The sequence below is a fragment of the Thunnus thynnus genome, chromosome 23 (assembly GCF_963924715.1).
Source record: "Thunnus thynnus chromosome 23, fThuThy2.1, whole genome shotgun sequence".
In the NCBI taxonomy this organism is placed as follows: domain Eukaryota; kingdom Metazoa; phylum Chordata; class Actinopteri; order Scombriformes; family Scombridae; genus Thunnus; species Thunnus thynnus.
Genome location: NC_089539.1, coordinates 26,640,519 through 26,662,442, shown reverse-complemented (window position 1 = coordinate 26,662,442; position 21,924 = coordinate 26,640,519). Strand labels below are relative to the sequence as shown.

Below are 21,924 nucleotides of genomic sequence, written 5' to 3'. Positions count from 1 at the left end.
AACACCAACAGTATCAGCAACAGTATCAGCAACAGTAACAATATCAGCAACAGTAACAGTATCAGCAACAGTAACACCAACAGTATCAGCAACAGTAACAATATCAGCAACAGTAACAGTATCAGCAACAGTAACACCAACAATAGCACCAACAGTATCAGCAACAGTAACAATATCAGCAACAGTAACAGTATCAGCAACAGTAACACCAACAGTATCAGCAACAGTAACAATATCAGCAACAGTAACAGTATCAGCAACAGTAACACCAACAGTATCAGCAACAGTAACACCAACAGTATCAACATTAACACCAACAGTAACACCAACAGTATCAACAACAGTAACACCAACAGTAACACTAACAGTATCAGCAACAGTAACACTAACAGTATCAGCAACAGTAACACCAACAGTATCAGCAACAGTAACACTAACAGTATCAGCAACAGTAACAGTTGCACCAACAGTATCAGCAACAGTAACAATATCAGCAACAGTAACAGTAACACTAACAGTATCAGCAACAGTAACACCAACAGTATCAGCAACAGTAACACTAACAGTATCAGCAACAGTAACACTAACAGTATCAGCAACAGTAACACCAACAGTATCAGCAACAGTAACACCAACAGTATCAGCAACAGTATCAACAGTAACACCAACAGTATCAACAACAGTAACACCAACAGTATCAGCAACAGTAACACCAACAGTATCAGCGACAGTAACACCAACAGTAACAGTAACACCAACAGTATCAGCAACAGTAACAATATCAGCAACAGTAACAGTAACACTAACAGTATCAGCGACAGTAACACTAACAGTATCAGCAACAGTAACAATATCAGCAACAGTAACAGTAACACTAACAGTATCAGCAACAGTAACACCAACAGTATCAGCAACAGTAACACCAACAGTATCAGTAACAGTAACACCAACAGTAACAGTAACACCAACAGTATCAGCAACAGTAACACCAACAGTAACACCAACAGTATCAGCAACAGTAACACCAACAGTAACAGTAACAGTAACAGTATCACCAACAGTAACAGTAACACCAACAGTAACACCAACAGTATCAGCAACAGTAACACCAACAGTAACACCAACAGTAACAGTAACACCAACAGTAACAGTAACAGTAACAGTAACACCAACAGTAACAGTATCACCAACAGTATCAGCAACAGTAACACCAACAGTATCAGCAACAGTATCAGCAACAGTAACAATATCAGCAACAGTAACAGTATCAGCAACAGTAACACCAACAGTATCAGCAACAGTAACAATATCAGCAACAGTAACAGTATCAGCAACAGTAACACCAACAATAGCACCAACAGTATCAGCAACAGTAACAATATCAGCAACAGTAACAGTATCAGCAACAGTAACACCAACAGTATCAGCAACAGTAACAATATCAGCAACAGTAACAGTATCAGCAACAGTAACACCAACAGTATCAGCAACAGTAACACCAACAGTATCAACATTAACACCAACAGTAACACCAACAGTATCAACAACAGTAACACCAACAGTAACACTAACAGTATCAGCAACAGTAACACTAACAGTATCAGCAACAGTAACACCAACAGTATCAGCAACAGTAACACTAACAGTATCAGCAACAGTAACAGTTGCACCAACAGTATCAGCAACAGTAACAATATCAGCAACAGTAACAGTAACACTAACAGTATCAGCAACAGTAACAATATCAGCAACAGTAACAGTAACACTAACAGTATCAGCGACAGTAACACTAACAGTATCAGCAACAGTAACACCAACAGTATCAGCAACAGTAACACCAACAGTATCAGCAACAGTATCAACAGTAACACCAACAGTATCAACAACAGTAACACCAACAGTATCAGCAACAGTAACACCAACAGTATCAGCGACAGTAACACTAACAGTATCAGCAACAGTAACAATATCAGCAACAGTAACAGTAACACTAACAGTATCAGCGACAGTAACAATATCAGCAACAGTAACAGTAACACTAACAGTATCAGCAACAGTAACACCAACAGTATCAGCAACAGTAACACCAACAGTATCAGTAACAGTAACACCAACAGTAACAGTAACACCAACAGTATCAGCAACAGTAACACCAACAGTAACACCAACAGTATCAGCAACAGTAACACCAACAGTAACAGTAACAGTAACAGTATCACCAACAGTAACAGTAACACCAACAGTAACACCAACAGTAACAGTGACACCAACAGTATCAGCAACAGTAACACCAACAGTAACACCAACAGTAACAGTAACACCAACAGTAACAGTAACAGTAACACCAACAGTAACAGTATCACCAACAGTATCAGCAACAGTAACACCAACAGTATCAGCAACAGTATCAGCAACAGTAACAATATCAGCAACAGTAACAGTATCAGCAACAGTAACACCAACAGTATCAGCAACAGTAACAATATCAGCAACAGTAACAGTATCAGCAACAGTAACACCAACAATAGCACCAACAGTATCAGCAACAGTAACAATATCAGCAACAGTAACAGTATCAGCAACAGTAACACCAACAGTATCAGCAACAGTAACAATATCAGCAACAGTAACAGTATCAGCAACAGTAACACCAACAGTATCAGCAACAGTAACACCAACAGTATCAGCAACAGTAACACCAACAGTATCAACATTAACACCAACAGTAACACCAACAGTATCAACAACAGTAACACCAACAGTAACACTAACAGTATCAGCAACAGTAACACTAACAGTATCAGCAACAGTAACACCAACAGTATCAGCAACAGTAACACTAACAGTATCAGCAACAGTAACAGTTGCACCAACAGTATCAGCAACAGTAACAATATCAGCAACAGTAACAGTAACACTAACAGTATCAGCAACAGTAACACCAACAGTATCAGCAACAGTAACACCAACAGTATCAGTAACAGTAACAGTAACACCAACAGTATCAGCAACAGTAACACCAACAGTAACACCAACAGTAACACCAACAGTAACAGTAACACCAACAGTATCAGCAACAGTAACACCAACAGTAACAGTAACAGTATCACCAACAGTAACAGTAACACCAACAGTAACACCAACAGTATCAGCAACAGTAACAGTAACACCAACAGTAACACCAACAGTAACAGTATCAGCAACAGTAACACCAACAGTAACACCAACAGTAACACCAACAGTAACAGTAACACCAACAGTAACAGTAACAGTATCACCAACAGTAACAGTAACACCAACAATATCACCAACAGTAACAGTAACACCAACAGTGTCAGCAACAGTAACACCAACAGTATCAGCAACAGTAACAGTAACACCAACAGTAACAGTAACACCAACAGTAACAGTAACAGTAACACCAACAATATCAGCAACAGTAACAGTATCACCAACAGTAACAGTAACAGTAACACCAACAGTATCAGTAACACTAACAGTAACACCAACAGTATCAGCAACAGTAACACCAACAGTATCAGCAACAGTAACAGTAACACCAGCAGTATCAGCAACAGTTACAGTGACACTAACAGTAACAGTGTCAGCAACAGTAACAGTAATACTAACAGTATCAGCAACAGTAACACCAACAGTATCAGCAACAGTATCAACAACAGTAACAGTAACACCAACAGTATCAGCAACAGTAACAGTAAAACCAACAGTAACAGTAACAGTAACACCAACAGTATCAGTAACACTAACAGTATCAGCAACAGTAACAGTAACACCAACAGTATCAGCAACAGTAACACCAACAGTATCAGCAACAGTATCAACAACAGTAACAGTAACACCAACAGTATCAGCAACAGTAACACCAACAGTATCAGCAACAGTATCAGCAACAGTAACAGTAACACCAACAGTATCAGCAACAGTATCAACAACAGTAACAGTAACACCAACAGTATCAGCAACAGTAACAGTATCAACAACAGTAACAGTAACACCAACAGTATCAGCAACAGTAACACCAACAGTATCAGCAACAGTATCAGCAACAGTAACAGTAACACCAACAATATCAGCAACAGTAACAGTAACACCAACAGTAACAGTAACACCAACAGTATCAGTAACACTAACAGTATCAGCAACAGTAACAGTAACAGTAACACTAACAATATCAGCAACAGTATCAGCAACAGTAACACCAACAGTATCAGCAACAGTAACACTAAAAGTAACAGTATCAGTAACAGTATCAGAAACAACAGTAACAATGTCAGCAACAGTAACAGTAACACTAATAGTATCAGTAACAGTAACACCAATAGTATCAGTAACAGCAACACTAACAGTAACAGTAACACTAATAGTATCAGTAACAGTAACACTAATAATATCAGTAACACTAACAGTAACAGTAACACTAATAGTATCAGCAACAGTAACACTAACACTAAAAGTAACAGTAACAGTAACACTAATAGTATCAGCAACAGTAACACTAATAATATCAGTAACACTAACACTAACAGTAACACTAATAGTATCAGCAACAGTAACACTAACACTAAAAGTAACAGTAACAGTAACACTAATAGTATCAGTAACAGTAACAGTAACAGTAACAGTAGTGTTGATATAATCAACAGTAACACTAACACTAAAAGTAACAGTATCAGTATCAGTAACAGTAACACTAACAGTAACAGTAACATTATCAGTATCAGTAACAGTATCAGTAACAGTATCAGTAACAGTAACAGTAACAGTAACACTAACAGTAACAATATCAGTAACAGTAACACTAACAGTATCAGCAACAGTAACACTAACACTAAAAGTAACAGTATCAGTAACAGTATCAGTAACAGTAACAGTAACAGTAAAATTATCAGTAACAGTAACAATATCAGTATCAGTTATCCTAGTAGTAGTAGTAGTACACGTCCTGCAAGTTAAAGTCATGTGACATGTAAATATTTACAGGGCAGCTAGAAATGCTTTGTTCACAGCTATAGTCACATCCTGAATGTTTGATCCACAGATCTGATTAAAGAGATCACAGCAGGTTGACCACGCCCAGCCTGAATCATTAGGGACCTTTTAATGAGGACAAACCTCACCTAAATCTTCTGAACCTAGCAGGAGATCCAGCAGGAGATCCAGCAGATGCAGATCATCATCATTCAGACTTATACTTCCTGAGGATATCAGCTCTGATGTCCATCACCAATAAACCTCCATAAATCCACTTAGAAACCAGAGAAAAAAGAGGCTGCAGAACCTGTCTGAGAATCATCACATTTTAAGGTTTCTCCAGTATCACAGTAATCCAGTGATAGTTGTACATCATGTTACACTGCAAACAGGAGCTGCTAATAGGTGAATCACATGACTGTTAATGGTGACTATTTGACTAAATGTAAACAAATATGGTGAAAAAACGGGTCTGAAAGAGAACAGCAGCACCTGCCTGTAGCTGACATTAACAGCACATCTGGTTAGTTTTTATGGCATCTTTTACTTGTTTCTGTCATTGTATTGGTTGAAACAGGCCAATATGTTGCTGTTAGCATGTTTCCATCTGTCAGATCAGTAAAAACATTTTTACACAAAAGTCAATTTTACACTGAGCTGATAAAAAGCAGCAGAAGGAAAAAACTCAGAGATCCACTTTAAAATACAAGGACGGGATTTAACTGACAGGAGGAGGAGTTCACTGAGAGTCTGTAATTATTACTGAACGATGAGCCTCAGACAGAAAGGGACTGGATTAACATCACTGACACAGCTACAGACCACTACAGACACTGATCAGACAGCTGGATATACTGTAAACCATCGTTCTTTAATGAAGATTGGTGAGTTTGACCACATTAACTTTGATCAGAGGAAACAGGTGCTTCTCCTGCACTGAACTTCAGCCAGGTGCCAGCATATTGATCTTTGAGATGAATTTATTCATAATCAACAGGCTGTTTTATGCTGATGTGTTTGATTTAAGTCTAATTCAGAGCGAGTGTGACAGCAGGACATCTGATAGGAGCTCCTCGACCCCTACAAACACACCTCAACTACCTCCAGACTGTGTTCTGCAGAATCAACACATGAAATGTTATTAGTGGATCTTTCAGTGCTGATTTCACACAGAACATAACTCACATCATCTGTTTTCAGACAGTTTTAATCCATGATCGATAACATTTGAATCTCAACACTGACCAAGATTTATCCTTGACTTCATGGCAAACAATCAAAGCAATCAATACAAGACAATCACAGATCAATACGGCACAACAGTTCTTCCTCCTTTCCAGTTTTGTATTGTTCTGCTGCTGATAAACAGGTGAGTCATTCAGTCGACCTGCTGAACACACTCAGGTGTGAATCCTCTCATGTGATCCTCTTCTTCTCTAGTGTATCTGGATCTCTTTCTTCATATGTAACCCTCTCTGCTCATCTTCCTTTGGCTCTGAACCCCCCCTCTGACCCCCCCCCCCCCCCCCCTCTCTGTTTTAAAGGCCAGTTTGTGCACTTCACCTGCTGTCTGTGTGTCTTTGTTCTCTGACCTTCTCAGGATGCAGCTCAGTAATTAAAGTGAGCAGCAGACTGGAAGACGTGTTTGTAATAAATCCCATGTCCTGATCCCAGGTCTGTCATATCTGATCCCAGGTCTGTCATATCTGATCCCAGGTCTGTCATATCTGATCCCAGGTCTGTTATATCTGATCCCAGGTCTGTCATATCTGATCCCAGGTCTGTCATATCTGATCCCAGGTCTGTCATATCTGATCCCAGGTCTGTTATATCTGATCCCAGGTCTGTCATATCTGATCCCAGGTCTGTTATATCTGATCCCAGGTCTGTCATATCTGATCCCAGGTCTGTCAAGGACGTTTACACACAAAAACCATATATCACATAAACTGGTGTTTATAAAGGCAGACTGACTTCAGACCAGCGTTAAATCAGTATTCCTCAGAGATCTGAGGCTGATAAAATAAACCAATCTGATAAAAAACAAACTTTCAGCAGTTTTGGTTCATTTGTCTCAGACACAGTCAGCAGCTGTGGCTTCAGAGAACTGTGGCACTCAAATTCATATCAATCATAATAATTCATCACCAGGATTCAGCGAGAGGTTCAAAGTAATGAAACTCATATTTGTCCTCAGCTGATGATCGCAGCAGCCTGAACGACTGGTTACCAACAGCTGATTCCTCCATCAGCAGCTGGCGGAGCGTCTGCACTATTTTAAGCTTGCAGGTGCTGACTGGAGAAACTATTTGCAGGCTGATAATGATGTTCCACACTGAAGGCGATAATCTGACAGAACAAAAAGAAAGTGAAGCTGTGAGGATGAAAGAAAGCGAGGTGACAGAACATTAAAGACAGAAATAAAATGAATGAAACAAGTTCAGACAGATTTATATTTGACTGTTTGAACCCAGAAGGAACTGTGACATATTTCAGACCATCCCCAGTTCTTTTTCCTGGTCCTTTTTTATACAGTTCATATTTGCCTGTCCTTGGTCTCATATATCATATATAAGTGAAATTCAATTCAATTCAATTTCAATTCAATTTTATTTATATTGTGCCAAATCACAACAAAAGTCATTTCAGGGCACTTTTCACATAGAGCAGGTCTAGACCAAACTCTTTAATTTACAGAGACCCAACAATTCCCCCATGAGCAGCACTTGGCGACAGCAGGAAGGAAAAACTCCCCTTTAACGGGAAGAAACCTCAAGCAGAACCCGGCTCTTGGTGGGCGCCATCTGCTTTGACCGGTTGGGTTGAGAGAGAGAGAAGAGGTTGGGGGGGGGGGGGTTCCTGCAGATGAGAAAGCACAAAGAACTCCAGGGAAGAAGCCAAGTTAGTGACATGCATTAATGGTACATGAATGCATACAGATGGAGAGGAGGAGGAGCAGAGAGGAGCTCAGTGCATCATGGGAAGTCCCCCAGCAGTCTAGGCCTATAGCAGCATAACTAAGGGCTGATCCAAGGCGAGCCTGGTCGGCCCTAACTATAAGCTTTATCAAAAAGGAAAGTTTGAAGCCTACTCTTAAACATAGAGAGGGTGTCTGCACCCCGGACTGAATCCGGTAGATGGTTCCACAGAAGAGGAGCCTGATAGCTGAAGGCTCTGCCTCCCATTCTACTTTTAGAGACTGTAGGTACCACCAGTAAGCTGCATACTGGGAGCGCAGTGTTCTAGTGGGATAATACGGTATTATGAGCTCTTCAAGATATGATGGTGCCTGACCATTAAGGGCTTTGTAAGTTAGGAGAAGGATTTTAAATTCTATTCTAGATTTTACAGGAAGCCAATGTAGTGAAGCTAAAATGGGAGAAATGTGGTCTCTTTTTCTAGTTTTAGTCAGAACACGTGCAGCTGCATTCTGGACCAGCTGGAGAGTCTTTAGAGACTTGTTAGGGCAGCCTGATAATAAAGAATTGCAATAATCCAGCCTAGAAGTAACAAATGCGTGAACTAGTTTTTCTGCATCTTTTAGGGACAGGATGTGATTTTTGTGATATTACGTAAGTGAAAAAAGGCAGTCCTTGAGATTTGATTTATGTGGGAGTTAAAGGACATATCCTGATCAAAGATAACTCCCAGATTCCTTACGGTGGTGCTGGAGGCCAGGGTAATGCCATCCAGAGCAGCTTTATCATTAGATAATGTGTTTCTAAGGTGTTTAGGGCCAAGCACAATAACTTCAGTTTTATCTGAGTTTAATAGCAGAAAATTGCAGGTCATCCAGGTCAGTTTAGTTGACTGATTGGGTTCATCAGGCTTCATTGATAAATATAATTGGGTGTCATCTGCGTAACAATGAAAGTTTATGGAGTGTTTCCTAATAATATTACCTAAAGGAAGCATATACAAGGTGAATAGAATTGGTCCAAGTACAGAACCTTGTGGAACTCCGTGTCTAACTTTTGCCTTCATGGAGGATTCATCATTCACATGTACAAACTGAAATCGGTCTGATAAATAGGACTTAAACCAGCTTAATGCAGTTCCTTTAATGCCAATTAAATGTTCCAGTCTCTGCAAAAGGATTTGATGGTCAGTTGTGTCGAATGCGGCACTAAGATCTAACAGGACAAGTATAGAGACAAATCCTTTGTCCGATGCAGTTAGGAGGTCATTAGTGACTTTCACCAGTGCTGTCTCTGTGCTATGATGCCTCTAAATCCTGACTGAAAATCCTCAAATAAACTATTGTTATGTAGAAAGTCACATAACTGATTAGAGACTGCTTTCTCAAGGATCTTAGAGAGAAATGGAAGGTTAGATATAGGTCTATAATTGGCTAAAACACGTGAATCAAGAGTAGGCTTCTTAAGAAGAGGTTTAATTACAGCTACTTTCAAATTTGCTTTAATTTGCAGGTTTGGGAGTTAAACCATGGAGCTAACCTCTTATGTTTTATTATCTTCTTTTTTAAGGGGGCGATGGAGTCGAGTGTTATTCGTAATGAGCCTGCAGCACTATCAACAAGATTATCAGTTTGGGAGGAACTAAAGTTAACATAAGAGTCCTCTGTAGTATTGAGACATGGCAGTGAATTCAGTACTGATGGAAATTTATCTACAACACTATCAGAGAGACATCTAGTGAGGACATTTTTGTCTAATGGTGTGTAATCCAGTAATAGGAATTCAAAAGTTATTAAGTAATGATCTGATAAAATAGGATTTTGTGGAAAAACTTGTAAATGTTCATTTTCAATCCCATAAATCAGAACAAGGTCTAGGGTGTGGTTCACTATAACACATAGAACTGGCTGTAAAGTTTTCCAGGTTGGCTGAGAGACTAAGAACAAGACTTTCTAATGAGTTATAATGAAGTTCAGGTCTAGAGTTGATAATTAGGCTGCGACTCCTCCTCAGCCAGTGTCTGGAGGAATGTGAGTATTAATATGACTGGGAGGACTGGATTAATTTAAGCTGACATATTCTTCATGACACATCCTCATCCTCCTGCCCTGATAGAGGACGGGTCTCCCTCTCTTGTCCATGCCTTTGGGGAGAGGGCCAAGGATGGAGGGCTAAGCGATGGCAGGTTTGGGGGTAATGGACGGTGGAGGAGCCGCCAGCGGCAAGCTGTGTGATACTGCCGGGCTTCGCTTTTCTGTGACCGGGCTGCGGGGCAGAGGAGCAGAGAGGGCACGTGCTGTGGCGTGATGGGAAGGGGCACCGCAACAGGTCACAGCAGAGAGGTGAGCGAGCTACAAAGACTCGGCAGTACAGCTCGTGGTCCGACGATCCCCAGTTGGTTAAACTGTTGTAGGCGTCCGGCAGCTTGGGAGGTGAAAAGGATGTAGTATGAGTAGAAGCCATTGCTGCCGAACTGCAAGGCCAGGTCAAGGATTAATGACAGATAATCATCGGACTCGGACCTGCTGTGAGGGAAAGCTGAACAGATTACGTCTCGATACGAGAATGAGAAGGCGAATTCAGCCGCTGTGAGGTCATAGGAGTGAGCAGGGAGTGGTGGTTTAAGTTCCCAAGGGCCAAATGAGGTGAGCAGTTCCCTGGGGATGTGAGGATTGGTTGAAGTTGGGTGAATGAGTTGAGAGAGGTCAACGTAATTACCAGTAAGGATCTTGCTTGCAAACTGGAACATAAATGTGTTTTGTGAGATCACGGTGATGTTGACCTTTGACCACCAAAATCTTATCAGTTGATCCTTGAGTCCAACTAGACGTTTGTGCCAAATTTGAAGAAATTCCCTCAAGGTGTTCCTGAAATATGGGATTAACGAGAATGGGACGGCCAATCAAAATATAACACCTCTGGCCACAGCTGTCGCCAGTGCGGCGGCATAAAAATGTGAATTATTTCATTTGCAGAAAGTTTATTTCTTAGTACAGAACTCCAGTTTGAAAATAAATGACTTACTTCTTTTTCACCTGTTTTAAATATATATAAGTCAGTAGTTCTCTTCTGTCAAATAAAGCTGAAACTAACTTGAATGAAACACTCATGAGTCTCAGCTCATGTTTGTTACATGTCACTGCTGAAGGTGTCTGTGGGACGTATGGGCTCAGTGTTACCGTGGTAACCCCCCCCTGTGGTTTCCATGGCTGTTTGAGCACACAAAGAGTGAGATGTGCCCCCCCCCACCCCTCCCACCCCTCCCACGCCCTGGAAACATCAGCTCTTCTGTGATAGAAGAGATTAAAATGTCAGACTGTGATTTATCTTCTGCACAAACACGTCACGGAGTGAAAAACGAAGTGTGGGTGGCTTCTGGAGTCAGTGACAGGTGGACAAGTTGCTCCGCCCACGAGCAGACGTGTCATTAGAGGGAAGATTTTCACCTGCAGGACACAAAACAACCAACCAGCATTATTTCAACCTGTCAGAGCCCTTCAAGGCTGAGAGATTCATTTCCTCCTTAGTCTCAATAATTTCATCAGTGCAGGAAGAAATATTCAGGTTATCATTAAATAACACGTTTAAAATACGACATTCAACAGGAGTAATCAGTGATAAACCTTTTATCTCCAGTTTCAGGGATTCTAATGTTTTCAGATAAAAAATGAAGCAAGAAGATTAAAGGCAAGTTAAAGTAGAAAATCTCTTAAAATGTAAAGTATCATGGTCTGATTTCTACATTTATTAAATTTACTTTCATTGAATCTGAATCAGCTCCTCAGACGTGAATCTTGATCTCTTAATGAAGCTACAGTTTCTCACGGTCACCTTAACTTCACAGATAAAAATACTACTAACAATGTTTTCCTCTTTGATAAAGGTCAAACATTCACAGACACACTTTTCTTCGTGATTTCTGCTTCAGTCACACAAATATTCAGTTTTTCTGTAAAAACAAATGAAACAATAAAAATAACTGCACTGATCTGCAAAACCTGCACCTTTAAAAACAACATGAAAATACTCATATATCAAAGCATATTTAAATTCTGCACATTCACATATTTTATGCCTGTGAGCTGTAATGTGGAGAGTAGTCATGACTATAATATGATTATATCTCATGACTGTTCTGCTTTAATCACAGACACAGACGTTTATAGAGTTTATATCTAAAGTAAGGCTTTGGTCAGAAACCGTCCTCCACCAGTTGGTGACAGTTTTTCATGTCTGGAGGTTTTTTAAAGGATGTTCCTGTGAAGACGGCTCATTAAAACCTGGACAGTTTGAGACAGTTTGAGTTTCACGTCCGGCAGCAGAGCAGCTTGTGAAAGACGTTCCTGAACTCAGTGTTGAACGCGGTGTAGATGATCGGATTGACGGCGCTATTGACGTAACCGAGCCACGTTACCACGGAGATGAGGGTGGGGCTGATGTTGCAGGACTGACACAACACCTTGGTGACATGGACGACGAAGAAAGGCGTCCAACAGGCCAGAAACACACCTGGAGACAAAAGACAGACACAGTTAGAGACAGATGGTTCTTCTGCTCACTGACGTTTATATTTTGTGTATTTTATTTTAAGAGCTTCTTTAACTTTATCAGGTTTTTGAACCTTTAAACAGTTGAATTAATAAACAGAGATACAACATATATGATCCGATCAGATCAAAGTGATTTGTCCTCAGGTACGATATGAAGTTTACTGTCTTCTTTAGTCATATAATGAGTTACAGCTGCAGTTTATGAGTTATAAATCATGATCTTTGTGTCATTGTTTTCTATATTTTTACAAATATTTTTTCTTTCTGGTTTTTGGCCCAAAATCATTCTGATGTGATCAATAGATTGAGTCTGAAATCACCTGCATGTTACTCATTCATACGTGTTTGTTTAAGGATTAATTCAACTGATATTGAGTTATGAATTATTATGAATTACACCAAAATGAGACTTTGAATTAGAATTAAATATATTTTCAGAGTTCAGTCAACATTCTGAGTATTGATGTGTAAATGAGGATGTGAAACTGCTGGTTTCCACGGAGACAGAAAGAAGCAGTTCCTGTTTTTACTGAGAGGATCACAGCTTCACTCTCTGTTACAGTAAAACACGAAAAACTGTTTCTACAAATGTCCAGCTGAGGGGGAATCTCTTGTTTAACATCAAGAAATACACAAGTGTTTGTTCTCGGTTTGCTGCTGCAGGTGGTGAAGCTGCTGCTTCGCCTCCTGTAGAGTCACATGTATCACGTCATGTTTGTATTCAGTCACATTCGGCTGGGAGACGGTCGTAGCAGTGACTGTCTAAGGACTTTATACTAAATGACGTATAACATGTTTCTGCATGTAACGTGAACAATAATGTGCATCTATTTACATGTTTCACACCAACATGTCAACGACACTGTACTGAACATGAAGACAGAGATCAGGTGAGTCTGTAAAAATGATTTTTAAATCTAGTTTTAACAAAAACCTTCTATAACCACAGTATTAAGAGCAGCTATATTTTTTAACTGTCATTCATGCTGCATGTCAGAGCGATGGATGAATGAAAATAAAACTCTTTACATGCAGCATGTGAGCAAAGAGGAATTAATGAGAGTCCCAAATGAATATTTTGTCGTCCTCTGTTGGATGTTACAAAACAGCATCATTATCTAATAAATAACCTGATGATAAACTGTGTCGGTGTCGCTGTTAGTCGTTATAAAAACAGCAGAATTTCCTCATAGATGATGAAACTCACCCACTACAACAGGCAAGACCTTCATGGCTTTGCGTTCCCTCCCGCTGACTCTGCTGCTCTTGCTGTTCCTTCGTCCTCTCTTCGTGGTCTTCGGGCCGTTCTCTCGTCTGCTTCCTCCCTCCTTCCTCTCAGTGGCGTCGGCATCCGACATGCTGTCCATCTGTGCAGTCATTGGGTCGCTTCCTGCCGCCGCCCCGTCCTGCTGCTGCTCGGTCGCTGCTGAAGGTGTCGTCATGGAGACAGTTGAGGGAGAGGTGGGCCTCAATCCGGCCGGCGCAGCATATGTGACTTTCTCTCGACTCGTCTTTGTGGCCTTCACCCGGCGTAGAGCTGAACCGAGTCGTAAAGAAAGAGTGTGACGGCGGCCACTTGCCGCCTGAGAGCAACTGCGACCGCTCCACCGCCGCAGGCCCCGAAACATCCAGTAATACAAGAAGAGCATGACAGGACATGGCACGAAGAAGGAGCAGACGGACGAATACACCACAAAACGGTCGTCCTCCAGTTTGCACACGCTCGGGTCACGATCCGGCACCTGGTTCAGGCCGAAGATCACAGGACTGGCCACACCCAGAGACAGCACCCAGGTGGCAGCGATGAGGGTGAGCTGCCGGACGCTAAACTGGTTCCTGTTGTACTTCAGAGGGACGACAACAGCAATGTACCTGAAATGCAGCAGGCAGGTGAGAGAACAGCAAACTTTCCATTCAGCTTTTTATTTTTGAGGAGGGTTAAAACACTAAAGATGTGGTTTCTAAGAGGCTAGTCACCAAAGATGATTGACAGGTGTCTGCAGTCATGAACCTGCACCTGATTGGATGAAGACTTAACGCTCTGGTCTGTCATTGGTCTTTTCTCTCAAACTGGAAAGCATTTTCTGGAAACATCAAATTTATCCCAAACTTGCCTCTGTCCACACTAATAATATCACGTCCAACTCCTTCCCTCTCCAAAGAGGGACAAGGCAAGGCTGCTGCTTATCTCCCTTTTTATTTGATTTGACAAAACCCCACAAAGAACAAACCATACAAAATACAAAGCCACACACAACAGCACATCACATACACCCACAATGTCAATTAAAAATTGATAATGTAAACTAGACTCAGTGGTCACACAGCTGATTCGTCTTTAGTTGATTTTTTAATTTGGCCTTGAATGTATTGATGGAGCTGCAGTTCTTCATATAATCAGGTAGGACGTTCCACTGAGTTGTGGCTTCACAGAGGAAGCTGACTGTCTAAATGCAGTGTGATGAAATGGTCCAATCATCTATAGAGGATATTCTGGAGGATCTAATAGAACTTACTGAGCAAGTGAACACAAAGTCACATAGTGGAGGAAGACAAACCATTTAACATTTATAAACTAGACACAAATTTGAGAATAATCTAAAATTCTTCCTCTAAAGTTGAACTTTATGGTTTTAACCATTTTTTAACATGTTTCTTAAAGTTCAAATTTGGATCCAGTGTCACACCAAGATATTTAAAATCAGTGACTATGTCAATTTTTTCACCTTTCATGAGAATATCAGCGTTAGGAGGTTGTACCATAGTCTTAGAGAAAAACATACCCTTTGTCTTGTTTACATTTAGACTCAGACATGATTGATCAAGCTAATGTTTGATCCTCTCCAATGCAGTCGTTAGCTTAGCAGCAGCTAACTCAGCTGTTTTTGCATGTGTGTACACAACGGTGTCATCTGCATACATTTGTAGTTCTGCATCATGACACTGTTGAGGGAGATCATTAATATATAGGCTAAATAATAGGGGACCTAACACTGACCCTTGTGGAACACCCGTTGTGCACTTCATGTTACTGGACAGTGTGTCACCAACTTTAACACTTTGTCTCCTATTAGATAAATATGAAGACATCCATGCCAGCGCTCTAGATGAGAAGTTACATGTACAGAGTTTCAATATTAAAACATCATGATTGACTGTGTCGAATGCTTTACGCAGATCTAAAAATACAGCAGCAACTACTCCTCCTTTGTCAAGTCTTGATTTAATTTGTTCTACTTAGTGCAGGTAGCAGTTTCAGTGGAATGATTTGCTCTAAAGCCAAACTGCAAACGATGTAGACCAAAACTGTTTGTATTATGAAATGTTGTCAGTTGTTTAATGACAACTTTCTCAGCAACCTTTGAGAGTACTGGCAGTATACTTATTGGTCTGTAGTTACTGGTTTCAACGTCTCCAGATTTAAAAACAGGCGTGACGATGGCACGTTTCCAGTCATCAGGAAAGGAGCTGTGTTTAAAAGACAAGTTAATTAAATGAACAATAGGGGGAGTTAAAATATCTTTGTGTGATTTGACAAACATGGTGTCATATTAGAAAGCATCTCTACTTTTGGAGCTTTTTAAGGAGCTGATGATTTTATTTACTTGTAACTCATTAGTTTCTAAAACCTGACCTATAGCATCTATAGCAACAACATCCAGTTTCCTTTTCATACATTTTTTTCCTAATTCATACACAGACTCAAGAAAAAAAATATTAAAGACAGAAGCAACAGTAAGATGATCTTCAATTAACTTTCCCTGTACTTTGAGTTTAAAATGTCCTAAAAGTTTTGGGTCCCTCTTTGTGAGATTATCGATGTTTTTCCAGATCAATTTACTGTTGCCTTTAACCTCATTCAGTATATTGACATAAAAACAAGGTTTAGCTTCTCTTCGCTCTTGGATAACTTTGTTCCTTAAACCTTTTTAAATCAGCATGTCAGTGTCTCTTCTAGCTTTAACTGCCTTCCTTAATGCAGCATCTCTAGATTTCATTAGTTTCCACAAATTTTCATTAAACCACAGTAAATTATTTTTATTTTTAGATTTTATCTGTATCCTCACATTAAATCTTTCCCTCACAGAGTTGATTCAGAGTAAAAGTATCACAGCCATAGTCCAGATCATCAGAGGACAGAACATCATCCCATTTCAATCTGTTAATTTCATTGGTAAATTCTTGCTTAGCTCTGGGTATGCATTGAAGGATCATTGTCTTAGTTGCCGTGGTCTTAAATCTACTTTTAGTCAGTTTTCTCACACATAGGGTTAGGTTATAATCTGATAAACCAGTGATTAAATTATAACTTTTAGTTATTCTTTCTGGTTTGTTAGTAAATATCAGATCAATTTGTGTACTGGAGCATTTTGGCCATTGAGCTTCTTGCAATACCTCTTGCTCAACCTACCAATGAAAGAATTCTTGGAGTGACGAGGAGAGAAATGATCCACAAGGTGTCACTCTATGCAGATGATTTACTCCTTTAATTTTTGAACCCAGAAGACTCTATACTTAACTTACTAGAAGTGCTCAAACAGTTTGGGATATGTCCTTTAACTCCCACATAAATCAAATCTCAAGGACTGCCTTTTTTCACTTACGTAATATCACAAAAATCACATCCTGTCCCTAAAAGATGCAGAAAAACTAGTTCACACATTTGTTACTTCTAGGCTGGATTATTGCAATTCCTTATTATCAGGCTAACAAGTCTCTAAAGACTCTCCAGCTGGTCCAGAATGCAGCTGCACGTGTTCTGACTAAAACTAGAAAAAGAGACCACATTTCTCCCATTTTAGCTTCGCTGCATTGGCTTCCTGTAAAATCTAGAATAGAATTTAAAATCCTTCTCCTAACTTACAAAGCCCTTAATGGTCAGGCACCATCATATCTTGAAGAGCTCATAGTACCGTATTATCCCACTAGAACACTGCGCTCCCAGTATGCAGCTTACTGGTGGTCCCTACAGTCTTTAAAAGTAGAATGGGAGGCAGAGCCTTCAGCTATCAGGCTCCTCTCCTGTGGAACCATCTTCCAGATTCAGTCCGGGGTGCAGACACCCTCTCTATGTTTAAGAGTAGGCTTAAAACTTTCCTTTTTGATAAAGCTTATAGTTAGGGCCGACCAGGCTCGCCTTGGATCAGCCCTTAGTTATGCTGCTATAGGCCTAGACTGCTGGGGGACTTCCCATGATGCACTGAGCTCCTCTCTCCTCCTCCTCCTCTCCATCTGTATGCATTCATGTAACATCAATGCATGTCACTAACTTTGCTTCTTCCCCGGAGTTCTTTGTGCTTTCTCATCTCACAGGAAACCCCAGGATCCAGGCTGAGCCTTCGTGGTTCTGTTAATGTCCTTCTCCAGCTATTGCTGCTGTTTGTTGTTGCTAATCACATCTCTATTACTATTACTGTTATTGTTATTATTGTTATTATTCTGCTTCTTTGTGTCTCTCCCTCCTTCTTTCTCTCTCAACCCAACCAGTCGAGGCAGATGGCGTCCACCGAGAGCCGGGTTCTGCTTGAGGTTTCTTCCCATTAAAGGGGAGTTTTTCCTGTCTGATGGAGGACATCACACTGGAACGACTGAGACTCTTTATTCATGCTAATTTATCTGCGATAATCTTCTATTCTTCTGACATGTGAATTAATCTGTAATGAGACTCAAACTGAAGTCTTTGGTCAGATTTAGATCCAGGCTTGTCCTCCAGAGATAGACGTGTTGAACAGGTGGACTCACCTGTCCACACTGATGGCACACAGGTTGAGGATGGAGGCGGTGCACAGCATCACATCCATGGTCATCAGGGCGTCGCAGATGTAGGTGCTCAACGTCCAGACGCCTCCCAGAAACTAAATTGAACACAGACACATAGTGATGCATTGTCCTCACCGTGTATGCAGGTGTAAAGTCACACTTGATAGAAACTGACCTCGGAGTAGACGTAGAGCGGCAGCACCAGCACGGCCAGCAGCAGGTCGGCCGCCGCCAGGCTGATGATGAAGTAGTTGGTGGCTGTTTTCAGGGAGCGCTCGGTGAGTACACTCAGACACACCAGGACGTTTCCCAGGATGATGACCAGGATGAGGGGCACACCGAGGACCAGAGCCACATAGTTGTAGTCCTTCACGTCTGCCCCACCTGGAGGGCTGCCAGGTGTCACATTGTTCATGATGGGGGCCTCGAACACAGCTGCTGGGCTGCACTTAACATCTGGACACACAACACTTGACTGAGTCTGTACTGTTTGATGGTTCAGATAAAGATGTGAATGGTTTTTGGTCTCACCTTGCTGATACCTGTCCCAGGCTCAGTGCATTGTGTGTTTCACTCTCAGGAGTTTGACAGCACACTGAGTTTTTTTTCTTCAGATTTTTCTCCTCATTCATGATGACTGGATCTGCTGATTGTTTCTTCTGGTGGCTGTAAATAATAAACATTACTGTTACTATTATTACTATACCATGAACACACTGTAGTTTATTTTGATCGCAAAGACACCATCAAAATATTTTATTGTGGAATATACAAACATAAAGTCAGGATGGAGAGCGAAGTAGAAATTCATCATTTCATTTTTTAAAATTTGTTGTGGAGGTGGAAGGATGATTGATCACAGCTGCAGGGTGTCAATGAACGACTGTCCAGAAGCACATTAGATGACCTTCATGTTACAGAAACATTACTTTCGTACATTTTGTTTTTAAATATTGTAAAAATGTTGTTTGGATGACTGTGAACAATAATCAGAAACAGAGACTGATGTTGTGTTTCTGATTCTTTATGATTCCTGCTGTGCCTGCTCTCTTATTTTGGCGGTTATATAAGGAAGTGGAGCAGGTTGTATTAAATGTCAGCTGTATTGTTTGGTGAAGTGTCTCCTCTCAGTGTGAGTCAGATCACAGCGCTGCTCTCATCCTGTGATGCTCCTCGCCAACAGCTTCAGTTACCATGACGACCATAGAGGCTGAAAAGCAACAAATACAAACACACAAAAATGTACACAGAGTATTTTAAAAATATACATAACCTACTTTAAAATATATACAAACTTTGTTAAAAAACGTACACAAGCTTTGAGAAAAAAAAAAAAATATATATATATATATATATGTGTGTGTGTGTGTGTGTGTGTGTACAAAACCTTATTTAAGATATACAACCTTCCTTAAAATGTACATTTTTTTAAAACATACAGTACATAATCTTTTTAACAAATGTACATAATTTTATTTAACAATATACATAACCTTTTCCAAAATGTACATAAAAAAATGTACACAACCTTTTAAAAAAAGTTGTGATTTGTGTGTCTGAGACCAGAGACTGAACATCAGACTGATCTTATTTCACATTAACTACTAAATGTTGGAGTGAAGACACTGAATATCAGAACATGTATTTAAAGCCACACAGTAGTAGTAGTAGTAGTAGTAGTAGTAGTAGTAGTAGTAGTAGTAGTAGTAGTGGTAGCAACAGTAGTAGTAGTAGTAGTAGTAGTAGTGGTAGCAACAGTAGTAGTAGTAGTAGTAGTAGTGGTAGTAGTAGTGGTAGCAACAGTAGTAGTAGTAGTAGTAGTAGTGGTAGTAGTAGTAGTAGTAGTGGTAGTAGTGGTAGTAACAGTAGTAGTAGTAGTAGTAGTAGTGGTAGCAACAGTAGTAGTAGTAGTAGTAGTAGTAGTAGTAGTAGTAGTGGTAGTAGTGGTAGTAACAGTAGTAGTAGTAGTAGTAGTAGTAGTAGTAGTAGTAGTGGTAGTAGTGGTAGCAACAGTAGTAGTAGTAGTAGTAGTAGTAGTGGTAGCAGTAGTAGTAGTAGTAGTGGTAGCAACAGTAGTAGTAGTAGTAGTAGTAGTAGTAGTAGTAGTGGTAGCAACAGTAGTAGTAGTAGTAGTAGTAGTAGTAGTGGTAGCAGTAGTAGTAGTAGTAGTAGTAGTGGTAGCAACAGTAGTAGTAGTAGTAGTAGTAGTAGTAGTAGTAGTGGTAGCAACAGTAGTAGTAGTAGTAGTAGTAGTAGTAGTAGTAGTAGTAGTGGTGGTAGCAACAGTAGTAGTAGTAGTAGTAGTAGTAGTAGTAGTAGTGGTAGCAACAGTAGTAGTAGTAGTAGTAGTAGTAGTAGTAGTAGTGGTAGCAACAGTAGTAGTAGTAGTAGTAGTAGTAGTAGTAGTAGTAGTAGTAGTAGTAGTGGTGGTAGCAACAGTAGTAGTAGTAGTAGTAGTAGTAGTAGTAGTGGTAGTAGTAGTGGTAGCAACAGTAGTAGTAGTAGTAGTAGTAGTAGTAGTAGTGGTAGCAACAGTAGTAGTAGTAGTAGTAGTAGTAGTAGTAGTAGTAGTAGTAGTAGTGGTAGCAACAGTAGTAGTAGTAGTAGTAGTGGTGGTAGCAACAGTAGTAGTAGTAGTAGTAGTAGTAGTAGTAGTAGTAGTAGTAGTGGTGGTAGCAACAGTAGTAGTAGTAGTAGTAGTAGTAGTAGTAGTAGTGGTGGTGGTAGCAACAGTAGTAGTAGTAGTAGTAGTAGTAGTAGTAGTGGTGGTAGCAACAGTAGTAGTAGTAGTAGTAGTAGTAGTAGTAGTAGTGGTGGTAGCAACAGTAGTAGTAGTAGTAGTAGTAGTAGTAGTAGTAGTGGTGGTAGCAACAGTAGTAGTAGTAGTAGTAGTAGTAGTAGTAGTAGTAGTAGTAGTGGTAGCAACAGTAGTAGTAGTAGTAGTAGTAGTAGTAGTAGTGGTGGTAGCAACAGTAGTAGTAGTAGTAGTAGTAGTAGTAGTAGTGGTGGTAGCAACAGTAGTAGTAGTAGTAGTAGTAGTAGTAGTAGTAGTAGTAGTAGTGGTGGTAGCAACAGTAGTAGTAGTAGTAGTAGTAGTAGTAGTAGTAGTGGTGGTAGCAACAGTAGTAGTAGTAGTAGTAGTAGTAGTAGTAGTAGTAGTGGTAGCAACAGTAGTAGAAGGGTTAGTAGTGTAAGATGTTTTTGCTGAACCAGTGGTGGAAATATGAGCAGAGTCCGTCACAGTGACTCTGAGTCTGATTCGTTGTGTTTGTTCCTGCTCATGTCAGCATGTTGGAGAGATATAACAAAAGAATAAAACATTCTTGTGTCCATGTTTGTGAGTCGTACTTGAGAATTGATTGTGGTATTTTGCTTCAACTATGACCTGAAGTTCATCACTGTGCTTGTTAGAATCATCTGATCGGTAGTAAGCAGCGTTACAGTCGCAGTGTGTGTCTAATGCGTCTGTCAGTGAAATAACCCAACAACCAGGAATATCTCAACCAAAGTTCATAACAATCCTGAAAAGATTTGTCAAGATATTTCAGCTGTTTCTTAAAAACAACAGCAGAAAGGTTGTTTACTGAAATACAGACAACCATGAGATCGGGCCTGAAAGTGTCTCTGCAGCTCGGTTTAACAAACAATTCAGACAGAAAACTAAATTACTTCAATAACACCGACGTTCTGCTGCTACGCAGCTT

General features: G+C 40.2%; 1 protein-coding gene across 1 annotated transcript; it reads right to left on the bottom strand.

Annotated features, from left to right (window-relative positions):
• Positions 1–11,592: 11,592 nt before the first annotated feature.
• Positions 11,593–18,766, bottom strand: drd4-rs (dopamine receptor D4 related sequence). The gene is made up of 4 exons (XM_067582115.1): positions 18,396–18,766; positions 18,203–18,315; positions 13,668–14,332; positions 11,593–12,419 (listed from the first exon to the last, which is right to left on the bottom strand). Exons 1-4 carry the CDS (start codon positions 18,633–18,635, stop codon positions 12,217–12,219), a joined length of 1,221 nt encoding a protein of 406 aa, XP_067438216.1. The 5' UTR covers positions 18,636–18,766; the 3' UTR covers positions 11,593–12,216.
• Positions 18,767–21,924: the final 3,158 nt, after the last annotated feature.